Source organism: Neophocaena asiaeorientalis, unplaced genomic scaffold (assembly GCF_003031525.2).
Source record: "Neophocaena asiaeorientalis asiaeorientalis breed wild unplaced genomic scaffold, Neophocaena_asiaeorientalis_V1.1 scaffold91, whole genome shotgun sequence".
Classification (NCBI taxonomy): Eukaryota; Metazoa; Chordata; class Mammalia; order Artiodactyla; family Phocoenidae; genus Neophocaena; species Neophocaena asiaeorientalis.
Window position 1 is genome coordinate 7,273,206 of NW_020173198.1, and position 20,931 is coordinate 7,294,136.

Genomic DNA, 20,931 nt, shown 5'->3' on the forward strand with positions numbered 1-20,931 from the left:
ATAAGCTTTTCCAACCACCGCCACATCTTCTCTGTGTTTTGATGATATAAGAGGTTTTCATTTATTATGTGGCTACTCTGTGCCAAGCACTGTGCTAAGTACATTACATGTGATTTATTATTTCATTGGTACATATTTTGACACTTACTACACTGTCTTTCATTATGATGTGACCATTTCCTAAGAAGTGCCCTATGTAGCTCCCAGTGAAAATATCAGGGGAGCACAACTTATGCACTGGAGTCTCCTGACTTGTGTCCCAGGCTACACTCTTGCTCATTTGTTTCACCCTCTGCATTGGTACAAGAGCCTTCTATCTAAATGTTTAATCTCTTTAACCATGTAATTGCCTTCCAAAGAATCACCCTCTTAGCTGCTTGACTTCAAGAAACATCCCAGTTTTATATCTTGGTGCTCCTAGATATCAGTCCCTGGTTCCAGTCCAACTCTGTCATCAAGGAGGAGACAACATTCCTTCCACCCCTGGGTTTAACCTGGCCCGAAATGCCCTCTTACACCCTCTCTGCCAATGTAGCCTAATGGCTAGGGGTAGAGTTCTGGAGTCTCACTTCAAGGGCAGATCCCAACTCCTCTGCTGACATGACAACTTATGCACTTGGCGATTTGTGACTAAGGCCATTATACCTTGTCCTGGGAACGTCCCCCTTTTCTAAAGATGAAGGTTAGTTCAATTAATTAGCCCAGGAGAATACTGTGCACTCGAAGCGGTCAACAGCCCGGGATCTCGGGGTGGGGATGGGGTAGGGGTGGGAGCGAGGTTGGGATAAGAGACTCCAGATGGGGACAGAATTTAAAGGAAAATGTTTTTTAATAACCTTCTATCTCCTTTCATCTAAGAGCTCCTAAAAAGCAGGCAATAATTTAAGAAATAAGGGAGCCCATCATTGTTTGCCCCCATCTCCCTCTGTCTCCTCTTTCCCAGGCAGCAGGACCTAGACAGCAAATAGTGGAGTTGGGGGGAGGGAAGAAGGTAGGGCGCCAAACTAACATGTTTTGCAAGGAATGTGACTACAGCTAACTACAGGAATTGAGAAAGTGGACCCAAGAATACTAACTGCCAGCCAGCCCGCCGCGTCACCTCCAATCTTCGGGAACCTGTGTCTGGAGCAGACCCAGCTCGCCCACCCCTGCGGATGGGGGTTGGAGGAAACCGGCTTTGCTCCGCCCCCGGAGCTGGGCGGTGACCTGTAGGCGGCAGCGCGCCCTGGGCGCTCTCGCATAGGGCACAGCGCTGGAAGCGCGGATCCCCGTGAGCTCGCGGAGGTAGAAGGTCCGCGGCGACATGAGCTCTGTGCCAGCGTTCCTGAGCGCGGCAGATGTGCAGGACCACCTCCGCAGCTCCAGCCTACTCATTCCGCCTCTGGAGGCGGCTCTGGCCAACTTCTCCAGCGGCCCCGAAGGAGGGGTCATGCAGCCGGTGCGCACCGTGGTGCCCGTGGCCAAACACAGTGGGTGAGTGAGGAAGGCCGGGCCAGGGTCTGGAGAAACTGGAAAGGAGGAAGAGGAGGGGTGAGAATGGAAGCAGCGGGAGGAAGGAAGGGAGGGCTTACCTAACCACTGCTAATAACAGCTCCCACCTGATTTTTGCAACCGTGTCAAGTGGGCGCTTTACAGGAATTACCTTGTTTAATTCAACACACTCCATATATAGGTAGGTATTGATGCAACATTTACTGATGGGAAAACCGAGACTCAGAGAGGTGAAGTGAAGTACCCAGGGTTACGCAGCTAGTAAGTGGCAGAACTGGGGTGACTTTTCTCATCCAGAGCCGGATTCTTGAACGTACTCAGCATACTGCCAAAGGGAATGGCAGACGGATGGGGGTGGGGGGGCGAGGGAGAAGGCCAGTAGGGCATTGAGCCAGGAAAGAGAAAGGAAGGGACATGGGGACTTGATAGGATACCTCAGCATTGACCGGAAGGGGTTGAAGCTGCTCTCTCTCTTCTTGTAGTTTCCTGGGGGTCATGCCCGCCTACAGTGCAGCAGAGGACGCCCTGACCACCAAGTTGGTCACCTTCTATGAGGGCCACAGCACCACCTCCACTGTCCCCTCCCATCAGGCCACTGTGCTACTCTTCCAGCCGAGCGATGGCTCCCTTCTGGCGGTGAGCAACTCCCTGGCCAGGGGTGGGTCAGGGCCCCTGTGCACAGAGCTAGGCTCAGAAGTTAGTTCTCTGTTGACCAGGGGGAGTTTTGAGTGTGACCACCCATGACCCTCTCTGAGTGACTGGATGCCAGTGACGGTGAAGGTTATCTGTGACTGTGTATCTGATTCCAGAACTGCCTAAGGATGCATAACCCAGCACCAGAGCCCACTGCTGCTTTAAGTGTGTGACAGTGTGGAAGTAATAATCTCGTCATTCTTGTAATGTTCTTGTCCTATACCGGTTACTCCAAATATACAGCTTGCACAAACCCAGTAGCCAAGGAAACGTTTTTTTAGTGCATCTCTGCAATGTGGAGTTACGTGAGTTACAGAGTAGGGGTGCTCTCTAATACCTGGGAGTTTTTCTCTAAGGGGTACACAATGACCTGTTTTAACATTTAATGATAATATAATATCAAAAAATAGTAGTAGTCCAAATTTATTAAGCACCTTGTGTGCGTCAGGCACTGTTCTAAATACTTTGTATGTGTTAATTCTCTTAATACTTAGAACCACTCTGTGAGGCAAGTAGATTTATTACCTCCATTTTGCAGATGAGAAAACTGAGTCATAGAGCAACTATGCCAAACTTACCAAAATTTACATAGCTCATAGTGGCATGGATGGACTTCACACCCACTCTGTGTAAGTCCAAGGCCTATACTGTCTTAAGACTATGCTCTACTGCCTTTCTCACTGCTGTTTACTGAGCACTTACAACGTACCAGGCAGGAGAAATTGGTCTCATTCAATTCTGACCACACTCCTCTGCGGGAGTTTTTATTACACCCTCACCTCCCCACCCGCTTTCTTTTGAGGTTCCTGAGGCTCAGGGCATTAGAGTCACTTTGCTTGAAGTCACACAACTGGTTAGTGAAAGTGCTTTGTGCCCTCCAGCCTAGCTCTGAGGCCAGCCGGTTGAGTCCTCATCAGGGACAGGCTCCTTAATCCAAACCACCCCTGGATCCTTAGACTCTCCTCAGAATTTCTGGTTCCCCAAGGAAGCTGCCCATTTATTACTCCCCTGAAAAGAGTATGTAGCTCTTCCCAGTCTCTGCTCATCCAATGGAAATGGCATCCATACTACCTACCAACAGTGCTTCCCCAGGAAACTGGGACCACCTCAGGCTTTGGAACTAAATGACAAGGCCTGAGATTCTTCCTGAATCCGATCAGTAGCCAAGCAACTGACTTCCATGTCCATAAAATGAGAGTACTGATACTACTTGGTGAGGACCAATTGAGATGATTAATATAAACAGAGAACAGTGCAAAGGATGGGAGTTATTACTAGCAAGGCGTAATTCAGAATCACCGGGGGAGCTTTGAAAAACAACAGTGTGTGGGTCCCATCCCTAGTGTTCAGATTCAGTCAACCTAAGGGTTGTGTCTGGTCATCTGTATCTTCACAAACCTCCCCACATGTGCAGGAGGAGTTGAGAGCCCCTGAGATAGAGTTTCAGGGCCCTTGCACAGATGTCAAGTGACTTACTCTTATTCCTGAAGTTTCTCCTTAATTTGATGTTTTGAGAATCCCAGGGCAAGTAAAGCAAATGGGCAATTCTTGAGGGCTCACCATATGCTAGATGTTTTCATGTATGCCAGTGCATTTAATCTTCACAAAAACCCTCTGAGTGGTTGCCATGATCTTTGTTTTTACAGGTAGGAAATCGGTGCTTAAAGATTAACATATTTTTTCAAAGTTGCATTTCTTTTTTTTTTTTTTTTTTTTTTGCGGTACGCGGGCCTCTCACTGTTGTGGCCTCTCCCGTTGCGGAGCACAGGCTCCGGACGCGCAGGCTCAGCAGCCATGGTTCACGGGCCCAGCCGCTCCGCGGCATGTGGGATCTTCCCGGACCGGGGCACGAACCCGTGTCCCCTGCATCGGCAGGCGGACTCTCAACCACTGCACCACCAGGGAAGCCCAAAGTTGCATTTCTTGTAAGTGGAGGGATTGTATCCAGGCAAAGCCTTCTCTTTATAGAATATTATGATGCTTCCTAGGGCTAACGCTTCTAGAGCTTCTTCTCTCTGCTTAAGTGGTGGATAGGGGTGCCCCTTGTTCACTGTCTCTCCTTTCCTCCAAGGTCATGGATGGAAATATCATAACTGCAAAGAGAACAGCTGCAGTGTCTGCCATTGCCACCAAGGTGAGATTAGTGCCTGGCTGTGCTGAGCTGGTGGGTGGGATTGAGTGTCTCAAGTTTGAATGTCTAAGGTAGAAGTGAGGAGCTCATTTGGAACTTCTTTGGGCATAGCTGGAACTTCATATGCCAAATATGGGATGTCAGCTGAGCACAGTGATTCACGAAATGATTGGCTACCATTTAATGAGCCCAAGATTCCAGGTACCTCACATGTGCTATTCCTGATCTTCACACCAACCTTGCAAAGTAGATATGATTATCTTCATTTGCCAGGTATAAGGAATATGGCTCAGAGAGGTTGTGTGAGTTGATCAGGGTCACACAGCTAACAAGTGGCAGAGCAAGAATTTAAAACTTGATCTCTCTGACTCCCAGGACTGCTTTCTTTCCCCTCTACCACACTGCTCCTGGCAAATCAGTGTGGTTGCCCCATAGGCCAGAGTCAGTACTGCACAAGAAGCAGAGGAGGACATAAACAGATCCAAGCCACACAGATGTATCCATTCAGCAAGTATTGACTGAGATCCTACCACATATCAGGCACTGTTCTAAATGTCAGAGATGTGGTACTGCACGAAACAGAGAGTTACATGCAGAGGGGAGGTGGGACAATAAATAAAATAAAAAATAAAATACATAGTATGATTTGCTAAAAAAAATAATTAACCAACAGCAAACCCCTTTTGAGTTTACTAATAGGCTAGGACTTGCTTTAAAAAAAATAACACGCCCACCCCCACCACCAGCTAGAAGGATGAAAATAAAGCAGAATTGAGAGCATTGGGAAGGGGTGATATTTTAAATTATCGAGGAAAGACCTCACTGGGAAGGTGATATTTGAGTAAAGACCGAAAAAGAAGTAAGTGAGTGAAACAGGAAGAGGGGAGGATTTCTCCAGGCAGAAGGAAAAGCAAGTGATAGAGGTGATGATATTTCTAAGCAGTGCCAAGGCATCCTACAAGAAGAACAGTATTTTTAGAGGCTAGGGTTAAGAAGACGAGGTATCTGTAGGAACAGTTAAAGGCCGGAACTTTCACATTAAAGGTCTGGGAATGCCGGTTTATGAGGCCTGAGCATAAAGGAAATGTGGGGTCTATCGGAGGGTTGGAGGAGAAAAGACCAGGTGTTCAAATTGTGAGTGTGTTAAGGTTTTCTAAACACATGATGGGGAGGGAAGACTGTGGGGATAAACCTGGTAATTATATAGGAAGGGAGTAGACTACAGTGTGCAGCTTGATGAACTGGCTTTGAAAAATTATATGCAGACCCAGTTCAGATTGAAATGATCAAGGGACTCTGAAGTATGTTCCCTGGTAACTTAGGAACAGAGGGACTCTAACAATACTGCCCTACCTTTGAAAAGGACTTTGATCTTTTCCAAAATAATTTCCAAACCATTGTTTGAAATAAATCACTTTTTGGATTTCTGAGAGGAAGGCAGAACAAGTATTACTGGCCTCATTTTGTGCAGAAGGAAATGGAGTCTAGGGTTTCCTGTAGTCAGACAACCCAGGTAGCTGTGCGTCTTCTCGTCCCAGATCAGTAGTTTCCAACCCAGGCTATGCAGGAGCAGCAGCATCTGGGGAATTTTTTTTTTTTTTTAATTTAGATTCCCAAAACCACTGAATTGAAATCGCTGAGGGTAGGGCCTAAGAAACTGGGTGTTTTGGTTTTTTATGGTATCTGGTTGATTCTGATGATCAACCAGGTTAATTCTTCTGTCAGAGGTTAAAGGTTACTTTACAGGATACTGCAACAATTTCTGAAGCCCACGTGTACTTCCAAGAATAGATTCATATTAACTGAGAACAGAAAAAAAAAATTAGTTAAGGAAAAATTACATAATTCTCCTTATTGGACAGGAGCATAAGATTACTAGTCTTGTGGATATTGTCATTTTGAAAACTTTTCAAATCAAGGTTCTTTGAACTATAGTTGATGGCACAAAATGCTATCTCTCCTTCTGCAGCTACAGGAGACATCATCTCTAATCACCTGCCAATATTTGAGACTCCTTTTTGCAAGTGATTAATAATTAAGAATACTTTCATTTTTAAGGTTGCACTCCAGAATCTCAATAATTAGCATTGCAAGAAAGAGCAGCCCCAAGGAGCTCAATTTTTATTAAATGAAATAGAGGAAAGGCAGAAGACGGTCTTATTAAATATGGATGGTTTGAGGAGCAAGTGTTGTCATTCCTCAATGCCAGTTGTTCTTAACTGAAAACAATTTGGCCAGCTGCCCCAGAGACAATTAGCAATGTCTGGAGACAGTTTTGGTTGTTGCAACTGAGGACATAGGGGGTGCTAATGGACAGAGACTTGGGATGCTTCTCAACATCCTATAATGCACAAGACAGCCCACCCACCTGCCAACAAAGAATTATCCAGCCCACATATCAGTAGTGCTGAGGTCAAGAAACCCTGCTGTGTTTCTCATAGGTAATGGTAGATATGTGCCAATTCTGTGCAAATAAGACTGTCTCTGTTTTCCCGGGGCTTACATACCAGTACAGGAAAATAAATTTGTAAACAAACAAGTGCTATGAAGTGGTGAAATCTATCAGGGTGCTCAGAAAGACTTTACGGCAGAGTTGATCAGAGAACCTCACTCACAAATAAAGACACACATACACCCTTAGCAGGTGCCACAAATGCCATCTCTACATCCCTCTTTAAAGGAAGACGGAGGCTGAGTCAGGATCAACAGAGAGTGGGCACAGCAAATATAGCTGAGAACCTAGGCTCCCAAGGATTCATGGATTCCAGAAGCAACTAACAGCTCTCAGAAGTAGGTGTGGCTTATCACGCCCCTGAGATAGGGTAGCACAGCAGAAAGCATGTGGGCTTTGAGAATGAAAGATGTGGTTTTAGAGCCGCACTGTGCCGTTCAGTAGTCATAGGGCCCTGAGTAAGTTACTTAACCTCTCTGGACCTCAATTTCTTTATCTGTAAGAGGAGGATAACAATGGGAGTATCTAGCTCATAGGGTCGATTGTCTGGACTAAATGAGATTATGAGGCTTAAGCACTGGCATATATTAGGTACCCAATGAAGGCTCCTTCCCTCCCTCCCCACTCTGGGGAAACGGAAATACACAATGACATCTCCTTGATTGCCTGAGAGGTCTTGAAGTTCACCTGATTCTCAAACTGTATTTGATCTTCTCCTGGCTCCTAGAGTCTCCCTTGACCTTTTCTATCTCATTTCTCTCAAATAGTTTTTGAAACCCCCCAGCAGTGAAGTGTTGTGTATCCTTGGAGCTGGCGTCCAGGCTTATAGCCATTATGAGGTCTTCACAGAGCAGTTCTCCTTTAAGGAGGTAGGTCCAGGGAGGGTTGTGGAGGAAGTAGCAGTGACCTTTCTCTGTACTCCTTTGTTACAGTGTGGGTTATGCTGAAATTGTCAGGTTGAGAGTCCCACCATCTAGACCATTCTTTTTTTTAATATAAATTTATTTATTTATTTATTTTTGGTTGCATTGGGTCTTTGTTGTGGTACACGGGCTTCTCATTGTGGTGGAGTCTCTTGTTGCAGAGCACAGGCTCTAGGTGCACGGGCTTCAGCAGTTGTGGCACACAGGCTTAGTTGCTCTGTGGTATGTGGGATCTTCCCAGACCAGGGATCGAACCCCTGTCCCCTGCATTGGCAGGTGGATTCAGGACGTGAAGAGTTGGGGGAAAGGCCTGAATCACCCCCTCCAGTTTCTCAGTTTGCAGGGTATGCCGAAGTACGCAGAGAGCCTACTCGGTTACTTAAAGGATTGTGTCATATCCATTACATACATTCAGGTGTTCTTTTGGCCCCTTTCTATTGTTTCTCTTAGGAGAATCTGGGGTCCTTAAGTATTCAGGCTTAGGGATTCAGGAGCTGGGAATGAGGCCTAGAGAGCAGGAGGCCACAGCATGCCTTCTGCAGCCTAGATGTTAGTCTACTTTTCCCCATTCTGGCTGGCTCACACTTCCTATTATTTTTGATACATTTGATGCTACTTTTATTTTTTTCTATGTGTGTGAGAGGGGTGGAGTATATTTAAGGTATGATTTCTTATGATAAAAATAATACTTCTGCTTTGAGAAATGAAGACTGTAATGAAGAAAACAAAAGAAAAATTCCCTTTTATCTGTTTTCAAAGACAAGTAGTTAACATTTCCAACCTCTCTCGTCTGCTTTTTGTAACGTAGCTGTATGGTTTTTCTCTGCTTTTTTTATTAAAGTATAATTGACATACGACATCTTATTAGTTTCAGGTGTACATTGTAGTGATTTGATATTTATATACATTTTGAAATGGTCACCAATGTAAGTCTAGTTACCATCTGTCACCATACAAAGTTATTACAATATTATTGACTATATTCTCCATGCTGCACATTATATCCCCATGACTTAATTATTTTGAAACTGGAAGTTTGTACCTGTTAATCCCCTTCACCTGTTTTACCCATCCCCCAACCCTCCCCCTCTGGAAATCACAAGTGGTTTGTTTATTTATTTATTTATTTAACTTATTTATTTATTTAACATCTTTATTGGAGGTTACTTATTTATTTATTTATTTTACAATGGTGTGTTAGTTTCTGCTGTATAACAAAGTGAATCAGCTATACGTATACATATATTCCTATATCCCCTCCCTCCCTCCCCCACCCCTCTAGGTGGACACAAAACACCGAGCTTATCTCCCTGTACTATGCAGGTGCTTCCCTAGCTATCACTTTTACATTTGGTACTGTATATATGTCAATGTTGCTCTTTCACTTTGTCCCAGCTTACCCTTCCCCCTCCCTGTGTCCTCAAGTCCATTCTCTACATCTGTGTCTTTATTCCTGTTCTGCCCCTAGGTTCTTCAGAACCTTTTTTTTTTTTTAGATTCCATATATATGGTTTAGCATAAAGTATTTGTCTTTCTCTGTCTGACTTACTTCACTCTGTATGACAGACTCTAGGTCCATCCACCTCACTACAAATAACTCAATTTCATTTCTTTTTATTGCCAAGTAATATTCCATTGTATATATGTGCCACATCTTCTTTATCCATTCATCTGTTGATGGGCACTTAGGTTGCTTCCATGTCCTGGCTATTGTAAATTAATAGCTAGGACACAATGCTGCAGTGAACATTGTGGTACATGTGTCTTTTTGAATTATGGTTTTCTCAGGGTATGTGCCCAGTAGTGGATTGCTGGGTCATATGGTAGCTCTATTTTGAGATTTTTACGGGAACCTCCATACTGTTTTCCATAGTGGCTTATCAATTTACATTCCCACCAACAGTGCAAGAGGGTTCCCTTTTCTCCACACCCTCTCCAGCATTTGTTGTTTGTGGACTTTTTGATGATGGCCATTCTGACTGGTGTGAGGTGATACTTCATTGTACTTTTGATTTGCATTTCTCTAATGATTAGTGATGTTGAGCATCTTTTCATGTGCTTTTTGGCCATCCGTATGTCTTCCTGGGGAAATGTCTATTTAGGTCTTCTGCCCATTTTTTAATTGGGTTGTTTGTTTTTTTGATATTTAGCTGCATGAGCTGCTTGTATATTTTGGAGATTAATCCTATGCTGGTCACTTCGTTTGCAAATATTTTCTCCCATTCTGTGGGTTGTCTTTTCGTTTTGTTTATGGTTTACTTTCATGTGCAAAAGCTTTTAAGTTTAATTAGGTACCATTTGTTTATTTTTGTTTTTTTCATTACTCTAGGAAGTGGATTCAAAAAGTTATTGCTGTGATTTATATCAAAAAGTTTTCTGCCTATGTTTTCCTCTAAGAGTTTTATAGTATCTGGTCTTAAATTTAGGTCTTTATCCATTTTGAGTTTATTTTTGTGTATGGTGCTAGAGAATGTTCTAATTTCATTTTTTTACATGTAGCTACCCAGTTTTCCCAGCACCACTTATTGAAGAGACTGTCTTTTCTCCATTGTGTATTCTTGCCTCCTTTGTCAGAGATTAATTGACCATAGGTCTGTGCATAGTCGTCATGCCAAGGGAAATGGAGGTGATATCTTATTGTGGTTTTGATTTGCATTTCCCTATGCTCCATTGATGTTGAGCATCCTTTCATGTGTCTGTTGCCCATTTGTATGCCTTCTTTGGAAAAATATTTATTCAGGTCCTCTGCCCATTTTAAAATAAGGTTGCTTTATTTTTTAATATTAAATTTTATAATTTCTTTGTATATTTTGAATATTAACCTCTTAAAGATTTAATCATGTTAGATATACACAGTTGTATATACTGTATTTTCACTGCATGTTGTAACACCATCACTTTTCCGGATTACTTAATTTTTGTATGGTATTTCATATTTTTCTATCAAGCAAGATGGTATAGTTAACCATTCTCTTGTAAATGGACATATTGTATTGTTCTTCACCTTAGTTAATGAACTTACTCAGACATAACATTTATTTCCATATTTATTATATTTCCTTATGAGAGATTCTTTAGGCCTTATTTTCAGTTGAAGGCTGACAGCTGCCACCACAGACATCAAAATCTGTTAAGCCAATTCTGCCCATTTTTTAATTGGGTTGTTTGTTTTTTTGATATTTAGCTGCATGAGCTGCTTGTATATTTTGGAGATTAATCCTATGCTGGTCACTTCGTTTGCAAATATTTTCTCCCATTCTGTGGGTTGTCTTTTCGTTTTGTTTATGGTTTACTTTCATGTGCAAAAGCTTTTAAGTTTAATTAGGTACCATTTGTTTATTTTTGTTTTTTTCATTACTCTAGGAAGTGGATTCAAAAAGTTATTGCTGTGATTTATATCAAAAAGTTTTCTGCCTATGTTTTCCTCTAAGAGTTTTATAGTATCTGGTCTTAAATTTAGGTCTTTATCCATTTTGAGTTTATTTTTGTGTATGGTGCTAGAGAATGTTCTAATTTCATTTTTTTACATGTAGCTACCCAGTTTTCCCAGCACCACTTATTGAAGAGACTGTCTTTTCTCCATTGTGTATTCTTGCCTCCTTTGTCAGAGATTAATTGACCATAGGTCTGTGCATAGTCGTCATGCCAAGGGAAATGGAGGTGATATCTTATTGTGGTTTTGATTTGCATTTCCCTATGCTCCATTGATGTTGAGCATCCTTTCATGTGTCTGTTGCCCATTTGTATGCCTTCTTTGGAAAAATATTTATTCAGGTCCTCTGCCCATTTTAAAATAAGGTTGCTTTATTTTTTAATATTAAATTTTATAATTTCTTTGTATATTTTGAATATTAACCTCTTAAAGATTTAATCATGTTAGATATACACAGTTGTATATACTGTATTTTCACTGCATGTTGTAACACCATCACTTTTCCAGATTACTTAATTTTTGTATGGTATTTCATATTTTTCTATCAAGCAAGATGGTATAGTTAACCATTCTCTTATAAATGGACATATTGTATTGTTCTTCACCTTAGTTAATGAACTTACTCAGACATAACATTTATTTCCATATTTATTATATTTCCTTATGAGAGATTCTTTAGGCCTTATTTTCAGTTGAAGGCTGACAGCTGCCACCACAGACATCAAAATCTGTTAAGCCAGCTAGCAAGTCCCCACCTCCTGGTGATGCCAGTGACCCACCCTCTCCCGCCAGCGCTTCCCAGGAATCTAACCGTAGCTATTACTCTTGGCCTTCTACTCTGCTGTACCATTCACTCCTGAAACCCTTCCAGATTTTAATTCCCTACATATCCTTCAGAGATCAAGCTATTCCAAGCACAGCCCTGCACATCCTGTTTGTGAATCTCATACCTGTTATGACTCCTTTACAGACTCCCAAACATAAACTGTGAGTTTGATACTGACTTTGCCTGTTATCATTTGCATTTTACAGACATGAAAACTTAGGCTGAATGAAGTTAAATATACTTCAGAAACAGTAAGTGACAGCAAGGATTGATTCTAAGCCTGTCTAGCTCCAGAACTTGCTCTGCTAATCATTAAGCTATATAGTAGCTATTAAGCTACTGAGGCTGTGTGTCCCAAGCTAGAAGTGAAAAACTTCCCCCCTTCTTGAAAGGCGAATGGGATAGAGAAAGGTCATTTTCAAATATCTGGCCCAGACAAATGTACATTCACCATACGGAATGATTTAAATAACTACAGCCCTAACCCCAGAGTGGTTCAACTTTTCCTTGCACCCCTGGGCTTAATGAAACATAAACAGCCAAATAATCATGGCACCAATGTCCCTCTTATTACCCCCAACGAAGGTGAGGATATGGAACCGCACCAAAGAAAATGCAGAGAAGTTTGCGAACACAGTGCAAGGAGAGGTACGGGTCTGTTCATCGGTTCAGGAGGCTGTGACCGGGGCAGATGTGATCATCACAGTCACCATGGCAACGGAGCCCATTTTGTTTGGTGAATGGGTGAAGCCCGGGGCTCACATCAATGGTAAGCAGAGTGGCTCCATGAGCCTTGGGTGGCCAGACTCTCCCTTGGCTGGACCAAGGGGGCTGCATCTGCAGAGCTGTTTTACTCATGCAAAATGCTTGAGCTTTTTAATGGCCTCAGAAACATTTGAGTTCTGAAAAAAATGATACTCCAAAATATGAAACAAAAATCACAAACCTGAAACTAATAAATTTAATGAAAGTTTCATAAAGTGTATCATTATAGCAAATGATCAATTATAGCTCAGTTCTTTTTTTTTTTTTTTTTTTTTTTTTTTTTTTTTGCGATACGCGGGCCTCTCACTGTTGTGGCCTCTCCCGTTGCGGAGCACAGGCTCCGGACGCGCAGGCTCAGCAGCCATGGCTCACGGGCCCAGCCGCTCCGCGGCATGTGGGATCCTCCCGGACCGGGGCACGAACCCGCGTCCCCTGCATCGGCAAGCGGACTCTCAACCACTGCGCCACCAGGGAAGCCCTATAGCTCAGTTCTTAAATGTTATGAAATTTAAATTACAAAAGCCAAATGACTCACTTGTTCTTTAACAACACTTGGAATTACAAAAACAAATTTTTTAAAATTACAACACCAAAGACATTTAATGTGACAAGTGGATGCTTTTTAATATGTGGGATAGGATGGTTGGGACTCTAAACATAAGAGTTCCTGGGGCCTCTGAAGATCCTCAAATGGCCCTGGGGGTTATAACAAGATCTGGTCTATATTGAATACTTACTATTGCAGGTGCTGTTCTAAATTCTTTGTATGTACTATATCACTGAGTCCTCACAACCACCATATGAGGTAGGAGCTATTATTATCATGACCCCCATTTTACAGGTAGGTAAACCAAGGCATGGAAAGATTAAGAAACTTGCCCAAAGTCAGAGGTTCTTAGAGGCAAAACTGGGATTTGAACTGAGGTAATACACCCTCAGAGCCCAAGATCTTAAATGATACCCTATGGTATCTTTCAATAAGAAGACTGGATTCTGATGAGCAAACAATTGAAGACTCAAGAATTTAAACATGATATCAGTGCCCCATGTTTTAGTGACAAGCACATAGTGTGAACTCAAAATCTAAAATGTCTGCACACACGTGCAAGGGCCAAGTTCATTCACAAATATGTATTGAATCCCTACCATGTGTCAGGCACTGTTCTAGATGCTGAGGAGGCCACAGTAAACCAGCAATCAAGATCACTGCTTTCCCGCTGCTTACATTCCAGAGAAGGGAGGTAGACAACAAACAAGTAAACGAATGGATGAGCTAGATGGTTCCAGCTGAGGATAAGTTCTATAAAGGAAACAAAACGTGGTATGATTGAGGAATGGGCCATAGCAAATTGAAGGTCTCAGCCTGTGTGGGACTGGTATTATGAATGTGGGTCCAGGGGGTAGGTCTTACTCTTCATAAAGCCAGACTCGAACAGTTAAGACCATTTCTGGAAGGACTGAGGGAATCAAGAGAAACCAGTTCTTGGTGAAATGGACAAGAGCTGAATCTTCAGCAAGACTGACTTGACATTTTTTCAGCTTTTTCTTTTTTTTTTTTTTCCAGCTTAAAACAGCACATATTTATTATCTCAGTTTCTGTGGTTAGGAGTCTGGGCATGGGTTAGCTAAGTCCTCTGCTCACACAAGGATGAAATCAAGGTGTTGTTCAGGTGGCAGTCTTATCCAGAGCCCGGAGTCTTCTTCCCAGCCCACATGGTCGTGGCAGGTTCCTTGTGTTTTGGACAAAGGTGCCCTTTTCCTTGGGGCTGCTCTCAGCTCCTAGAGGCTGTCCACATTCCTTTTCATGTGGACGCTCCACCTTCAAAGCCAACAACAGAGACTATCCGTCATGTTGGATCCCTGTCACACTTTGAGTCTCTCTCCAGGAAGGAGAGTCAAGCCATCTCATATCTTTCCCTAGCCTAAAGACGAAATTGGTTTATGTATTCACAGAGGCATTAAATATACTTAAGTATGTTGTAAGTGCAGTCAACAGGGAAACACCAACAACAGATTTTACTTACTTTACAGCTTGGCTAAAGATACGCCCAATTCCAACCTCCCCTGCACGTCCCTCATCCTATCCCTGCAGCCCAACAGCCAGCGTCTGACCCTCACCCATTTTCGCCCCACTGCAGGAAGGCCAAGGCCCAGCCCGAGTCAAGCCCCTCCCTTTGCTACCCGGACCATCTCCATCAGCCTGAGTGGCCTTATGCAGTCCTTCGAGAACTCACCCTGCTTCCAGACTGGGGGCAACAGGAGCAATCAGAAGAGGGGGCTTGAGAAGCTAGGGTTTTTCCCACCAGCTTATGATTGATTTATGAGCTTCATTAGTTGGTGCTTCTGTTCTATAGAACTTCTCACACAAACAGCCTTCAAGATGGACATTTTGACACCACTCTTTGAAAATTAGAGTGAGGGAGAACAGCAGGAGAGGGAACAAGTAGAGAAAACTGGATGGCAGTGAGAGAAGCCTTGTAAATGCTGCCTTATATTTGTATAAAGCTTTATAGCAGTTTCCAAAGACTGGCTGGCATGGGCTGGATCCAGCCAGCAGATGTGTTTTTTTCAGACCGTAGAGTGTTCTGAAAATCAAGAACTAACACATGCAAAGAGATTTCCTGCTTCTCTTTTGAAAAAGGAGCAGGGGTAGGGGAGGCTTTCTAACAGTGGCCCTGCATTCTCACATGGCAACAATTAGCTTGAGCTGAACAATAACTGTCTGCTTTAGAAGGGTCTGCTTTCTTCTCTGTACCTCAGTCTCCACCATTTCCAATCCACTTCCTCTGACCAGTTCTGCTCATTTTCATTACCTTCCTGGCCCTGCAGGCATTTGGTTGCAGCCTCTGCGTATTCCTGTGTTCCAGTGCCAGGAGTCATGATTCCTTGGATTCATCATTATGGTTCTGGGCTCTGCAGAGGATGTGAAACCTTGGTGCCAGGGTGCAGCCAGTTTCCTCTTTATTGGGGCTTCTCTCTGACCCTAACACTGGGCTCTTTTCTCGTGAATTAAGGGAGAAGTGGTTGGGGGTGAGGGATGGGAATGATTGAAGAACAAGCAGACAGACAGAAGATAGAGGAGCGTGGGGTCTGAATAAGCTCCAAGTAATGTCTCTAGTTTTAGGGGTTTTGTAAGGAAATCTCTGTTCCTGATAAGTGGAAGAAGCATGAAAGGCATGTACTGTCTCAGAGCTATAGATGCACTTATTAGATACTTAACCTTGGCATGTACCACTTCTTTGAGCCTCGGTTTGTGTACTTTTTAAATGGGAATCACATGTGAAGTGTGCTTGTGAGGACTATAAATAGTATGTGTGAAACATCCCACAGATAGTAGGCACACAGTAAATGAATGCCAAGTTGCCTCGAAATCTTTTTTTAGTAATGAGAATGGATATGAAATGGAAAGGAAAAAATGCCCAGGTATCATTCTTATTAGTGAATTCAGTCTTGTCCATTGGGAGGGAGTTGGCCTGGGGAAATGGGGCATTCCACATCTGTTCCCATGTGTCCTCTGTCACCTCCTTTTCCCCACCCCTTTCATTCTTTGGAGTGTTTGGTATCCCTTGTGACCATTTCTAGGCTCAGGGTCTGTTTTGCTGTCTCTTAGCCATCGGCGCCAGCAGACCTGACTGGAGAGAGCTGGATGATGAGCTCATGACACAGGCTGTGCTGTATGTGGATTCCCAGGAGGCTGCCCTGAAAGAGTCTGGAGATGTCCTCTTGTCAGGGGTGAGCCTCCTTTCTGGTGGGCTGTTTCCTGGATGGCCTCACCTGGATCCCAGGGTTTCATTAACACCCCCTTCTGTCTGGCCTGCTTCAGACCTCGGTAACCCTTACCTCTTTGTGGGATGACAACTCCCAAACATCTCTCAACCTTTTCTAATCCCCTCCCAGAATAATGTGGCAGTTATGTGGTGATGTGTTTTCCTGTCCCCTTTGCCTGAAGAGAGCGGCTTGATGGACTTTTCTGTTGAACTGGGCTGTCCTATAAAGCAGTAGGATTGGAAGATAGGAGGCTGTTACAGCCTGGAAACTTTCCCAATGTGGCCAACAAATTAGGATTAGGGTTGGCCACTTTCTGGCCTTTTTTTTTGTAATCAGGGCATAGAGGCAAGAAGGGGGCTGCCAAAATGAGTGTTCAGATAAGAACAGGCCTATTTCCTCACTGACAGTATCCTGGCAGGACATTCCCCTGGCTACAGATTTGTATCTCTGCAATCACAGTATCACAGAGGCAGATGGTACCCGTGCCCGCCTCCGCCCCCCACCACCAAAAAAAAAAGAGGTTTAAGGTGGAGGCTTCCTTCCTGACATCATCCAGTTTGCAAAAGGTCCTTTTATCAAGTTTATCACTTATCCAGTTCAGGGACACCCTGTCCTGGCTTCAGAAGCCGGCCCTGAGCAGACATTAGCCCCATGGCCTGGGTCAGTGTGTGTTCATTTGACAGGCCGAGATCTTCGCTGAGCTCGGAGAAGTGGTAAAGGGAGTGAAACCAGCCCACTGTGAGAAGACTACGGTGTTCAAGTCTTTGGGTAAGAGCCATTGCTCCCAAGGCACAAACTTAACCAGAGCACAAGGTAGGTTTACCCATGGCTGGGAAGAGGAATGGGTCAGCAGGCTCCACGGCTGAAGCATTGTGAAATCTATCACTCAGGTCAATTATTTACGTCGGCATAGTGGTGAAGCCCATGAACTCTGGAACTGGTCAGTCCTGGGTTGGATTCCTTTCTCTGCCACTCCCTGGACACGCGTCCTTGGGCAAGTGACCTCACCTCTCTGAGCCACAGTTTTCTCACCACCTGTTCCCTGGAGTTTTTGTGAGAATTAAGTGAGATGTGTATATAAAACAGTGTGCATACAGCAAGTGTCAGCATTAAGACAATGACACTCAGAAGAAGATATCCTTCAGAGATGGGAGGACAGGAGAGAAAGATGTTTAAAAACAGGGAGCTTAAGAGAAATAGCAGGGAGCCCCAACCTGACAGAGACCCAGACAGGAAGTACAGCCTGAGACCTTTTTTCCCCCTCCTTCCCTACCTTTCTGCTTGCTGATTTTAAGAAGGTCTTCAGTGGGGAGCCCCATTACTACCTGAGTTAGCACAGGCAGAAGCCCAACAAAGAAGGGGCTCCCAGCGGCTGGTTTGCCCCTCAGCCCAGCTCTCCCATCCCACCAGATTTAAGGAAATGGACACACGTGGTAACAGAGCTAATATTCAGCTCCTACACCTAAAATATTGAAATACTCTCAAAATGGTTGGTAAATATTTGCTGCCCTGAGCCCCTCAGCCTCACCAGACCTTACATATCTGTTAATGATTAAGCAACCAAAGCTTTAATGCATGGCAGAGTATTAAGAGTACTCTGACCACCCAGCACCCATGCCAGTCAGTCAGTATCCATGCCTTGCCATCTGTTAAATATTTATTTTAAATCTCATGCACAGAAAGACAGGCAAACACAGTATAAGCTTTATCTAGAGCCTGGTTCAAAGACATCACACTGGTCTAGCTGGGTCTGAAAGTCTCATTGTTCCTAGCAGATCAGAGGTCAGCCGGCTCCCTTCAGGAGACACAGCACTGCATAGCCCTGCTCTACACTTCTGAGCAATTTTTACTTTCTCACTTTTGGGGACTGGTTTATCGGCACATCCGTTCATCTAGCAGGTGCATATTAAATACCTGCTATGTATCAAGCTCCGTACCGGGTGCAGTGGTAGCTACAAAAGTTAATAAAAACCAGCCCCTGGCCTTTAAGAACATATGTCCATTCAAGCTTAAGGTATGTGCCCAAAACTATAAGACAAAGGGTCCGTTGCTGAAGGATTCAGCGTTTGGACTAGACCAGAGGGTCCAACAAACTGCAGACCACGGGCTAAACCCAACCTACCACCTGTTTTTGTACAGCCCACAAGTGAAATGGTTTTTACATTTTCGAATGATTGGGGAAAAAATTAAGAATGTTTCGTGACATGTGAAAATTTAAGAAATTCAAACTAGAGTGTCCATAAAGAAACTTTTCTTGGAGCACAGACAGGCTCATCTGTTTCCCTGTTGCCTATGGCTGCCCTTGCACTCCAATGGCAGAGTTGAGTAATTGCAAGTAATTGGCCCGCAAAGCCTGAAATCTTTACCATCTGGCCCTTTACAGAAAGTTTCCTGACCCCTGAACTAACGTCTGAAGGATACGTAAAATTTCTTTGGTGGGCGTTTCTTGCCTTGTCCTGCCCTTTGCCAATACTTCAAGCCTGAACTCACCTCAGGGTATCAGTCCTTGTTACCCTGATGGACACTGTATCAGGGGACTGCCAGTTCTGGGATCTGGGCTGTTTGTGGAAAAGTTGTTCTGACAAAAGGTGAACCAAATTTCTGTCCATTCCAGGAATGGCGGTGGAAGACATGGTTGCAGCCAAACTTGTGTACGATTCCTGGTCATCTGGTAAATAAAACGAAGGAACTTTGTGTTGAATGGATGCTACAGCTCAAGGGGTATTAAACTAGTTGTCTCATAATCTCTAGATTAAATGAGGGAGCCCAGTGATCTATAGTTTTGTGCTTATCCTGTCTTAACCTTAAGTAATGAGATCCCCTTTTGTGTTTGTAGTTAGAAAGCAAAACTAAGTGGCCATTCTCTGTTATGCCAGATTATATTAGCACTCCCTTTCCCCTGTATTTCACTACCTTTTGTAATCCCTTGAAATAAAGCTTTTTCCAATTCTGCAGTTCTTGCTTTGGTAACTTCCATCCCTCACAGCAATGAAAGTGAGGGGATGAAATGCTCCCGTTCACTCCCTGCAGGAGCTCCGATGGCTATAGTTAAATTTTTTCTATTTTATTGATTGAGATACAATTTACATATCATAAAATCCACCAGTTTAAAGTGTTCAGTGTGTAAAGTGTTTAGAATTCAGTGTTTTCTAGTATATTCACAGGGTTGTGCAACCATCACCACTGTCTAATTTCAGAACATTTTCATCACTCCAAAAAGAAACCCAGTAGCCATTAGCAGTCAGTCCCCATTCCCCCTTCTTCTCAGCCCCTGGCAACCACTAATCTACTTTCTGTTGTTATGGATTTGCCTTTTCTGGACATTCATATAAGTGGAATCATATATTATGTAGCCTTTTGTTTCTGGCTTCTTATAATTGAAATTTCAAGGAACAGCAGAGCTTCTCTATTGGTCAGAACTCCTTCAGTCACAATCGGTAGAGACCACAACTCAAACTACCTTAAGTTGAATGAATGAGTGAAGAATGGGATTCATTGGCTCTTATAATTAAGAAGTACACAGGTAACTGGTTTCAGCTATAGCTGGATCCAGGGGGTCCAAGTGTCATCAGGACCCAGTCTTGCTCTCTCTGTTCCTTGGCTCTGTTTTCTTTGGTGTTGGCTGCATTATCAGGTAAGCTCTCCCCTGATAGTGGCAGGATGGGTGCCAGCAGCTCTTGAATCATAGTCTGTCCTCTTCAGCAACCTTGGCAGAAAGAGACATTCTCTTCCTTAACAGTTAAAAGTTTCAGAATGGAGACATACCGGACCATCTAGGGCCTATGCCCATAAGCATAACTAACACAGTGGCTAAAGGAAATGGAATATGCTGTTTGGCCAGGTCAGGCCCATATGCTTATTATCCCTGAACCACTGCATCATCCAGGGGGATCTAATTCCCCTATTATCCAGGCCTGGGTCACATGCCCCCCCGCCTTGAAGTCAGTGGTGCAATCAGCCCATCTGACCACATTAGCTAACAAAAGGAAAGGGGTCTCTTACCAAAAAGGGGGAGGACTGTATATTGGGTAGGCAAAATCTACAGGTGTGTACTACAGTGTCACTGTTGAAGGGCCATTAGGAATTATCCAGTCCAACCTCTTCAAATTACAGGTGGGAAAACTGAGCCGCAGCAATGCTTTCCTCAGGTCCCCTGGGTTACTAGCAGAGCTGTGTTGTCCGTGTCCTGTCAAAGACCCATTCAAATACTCTCTCTCCAATCCCTAGGCTGGTTATAAGTCAGCAGCAAAGAGAAGCATATTATTTTGCTTCGTTTTCTTACCCAAATTCCTCCTGGCAGGTCCTCTTCATGCTGTAGGTAGCTTACCCAAAAGTTTATCATGTTTGCCAGACTGTCTAGCCTTCGTGCTAGAACAAAATACCCACGTGATCTGCTCTGCACACCTCAAGTGACTATGGAGTCTTTCCGGGGATCTTAATGGTCACAAC

The 20,931-nt window shown here is 43.7% G+C and overlaps 1 protein-coding gene across 2 annotated transcripts; it reads left to right on the plus strand.

Moving 5' to 3' along the window:
- The first annotated feature begins 1,218 nt into the window (after positions 1–1,218).
- CRYM (crystallin mu) lies at positions 1,219–19,436 on the plus strand. 2 transcript variants are annotated; one of them, XM_024744698.1, is made up of 8 exons: positions 1,219–1,473; positions 1,974–2,127; positions 4,256–4,318; positions 7,535–7,636; positions 12,535–12,718; positions 16,325–16,446; positions 17,166–17,250; positions 19,097–19,436. In XM_024744698.1, exons 1-8 carry the CDS (start codon positions 1,304–1,306, stop codon positions 19,159–19,161), a joined length of 945 nt encoding a protein of 314 aa, XP_024600466.1. In that variant the 5' UTR covers positions 1,219–1,303; the 3' UTR covers positions 19,162–19,436. The 2 variants fall into 2 exon arrangements, with proteins under 2 accessions (XP_024600466.1, XP_024600467.1); XM_024744699.1 differs by lacking the exon at positions 7,535–7,636 and having other exon boundaries at positions 1,259–1,473.
- The last annotated feature ends 1,495 nt before the right edge of the window (positions 19,437–20,931 follow it).

Coding starts and splice junctions, on each gene's coding strand:
- CRYM (XM_024744698.1), top strand. CDS start 1,304: ATGAGCTCTGTGCCAGCGTTCCTGAGCGCGGCAGATGTGCAGGACCAC. Junction 7,637..12,534: donor AGCAGTTCTCCTTTAAGGAG/GTAGGTCCAGGG, acceptor CCCCCAACGAAG/GTGAGGATATGGAACCGCAC. Junction 17,251..19,096: donor TACGGTGTTCAAGTCTTTGG/GTAAGAGCCATT, acceptor TGTCCATTCCAG/GAATGGCGGTGGAAGACATG.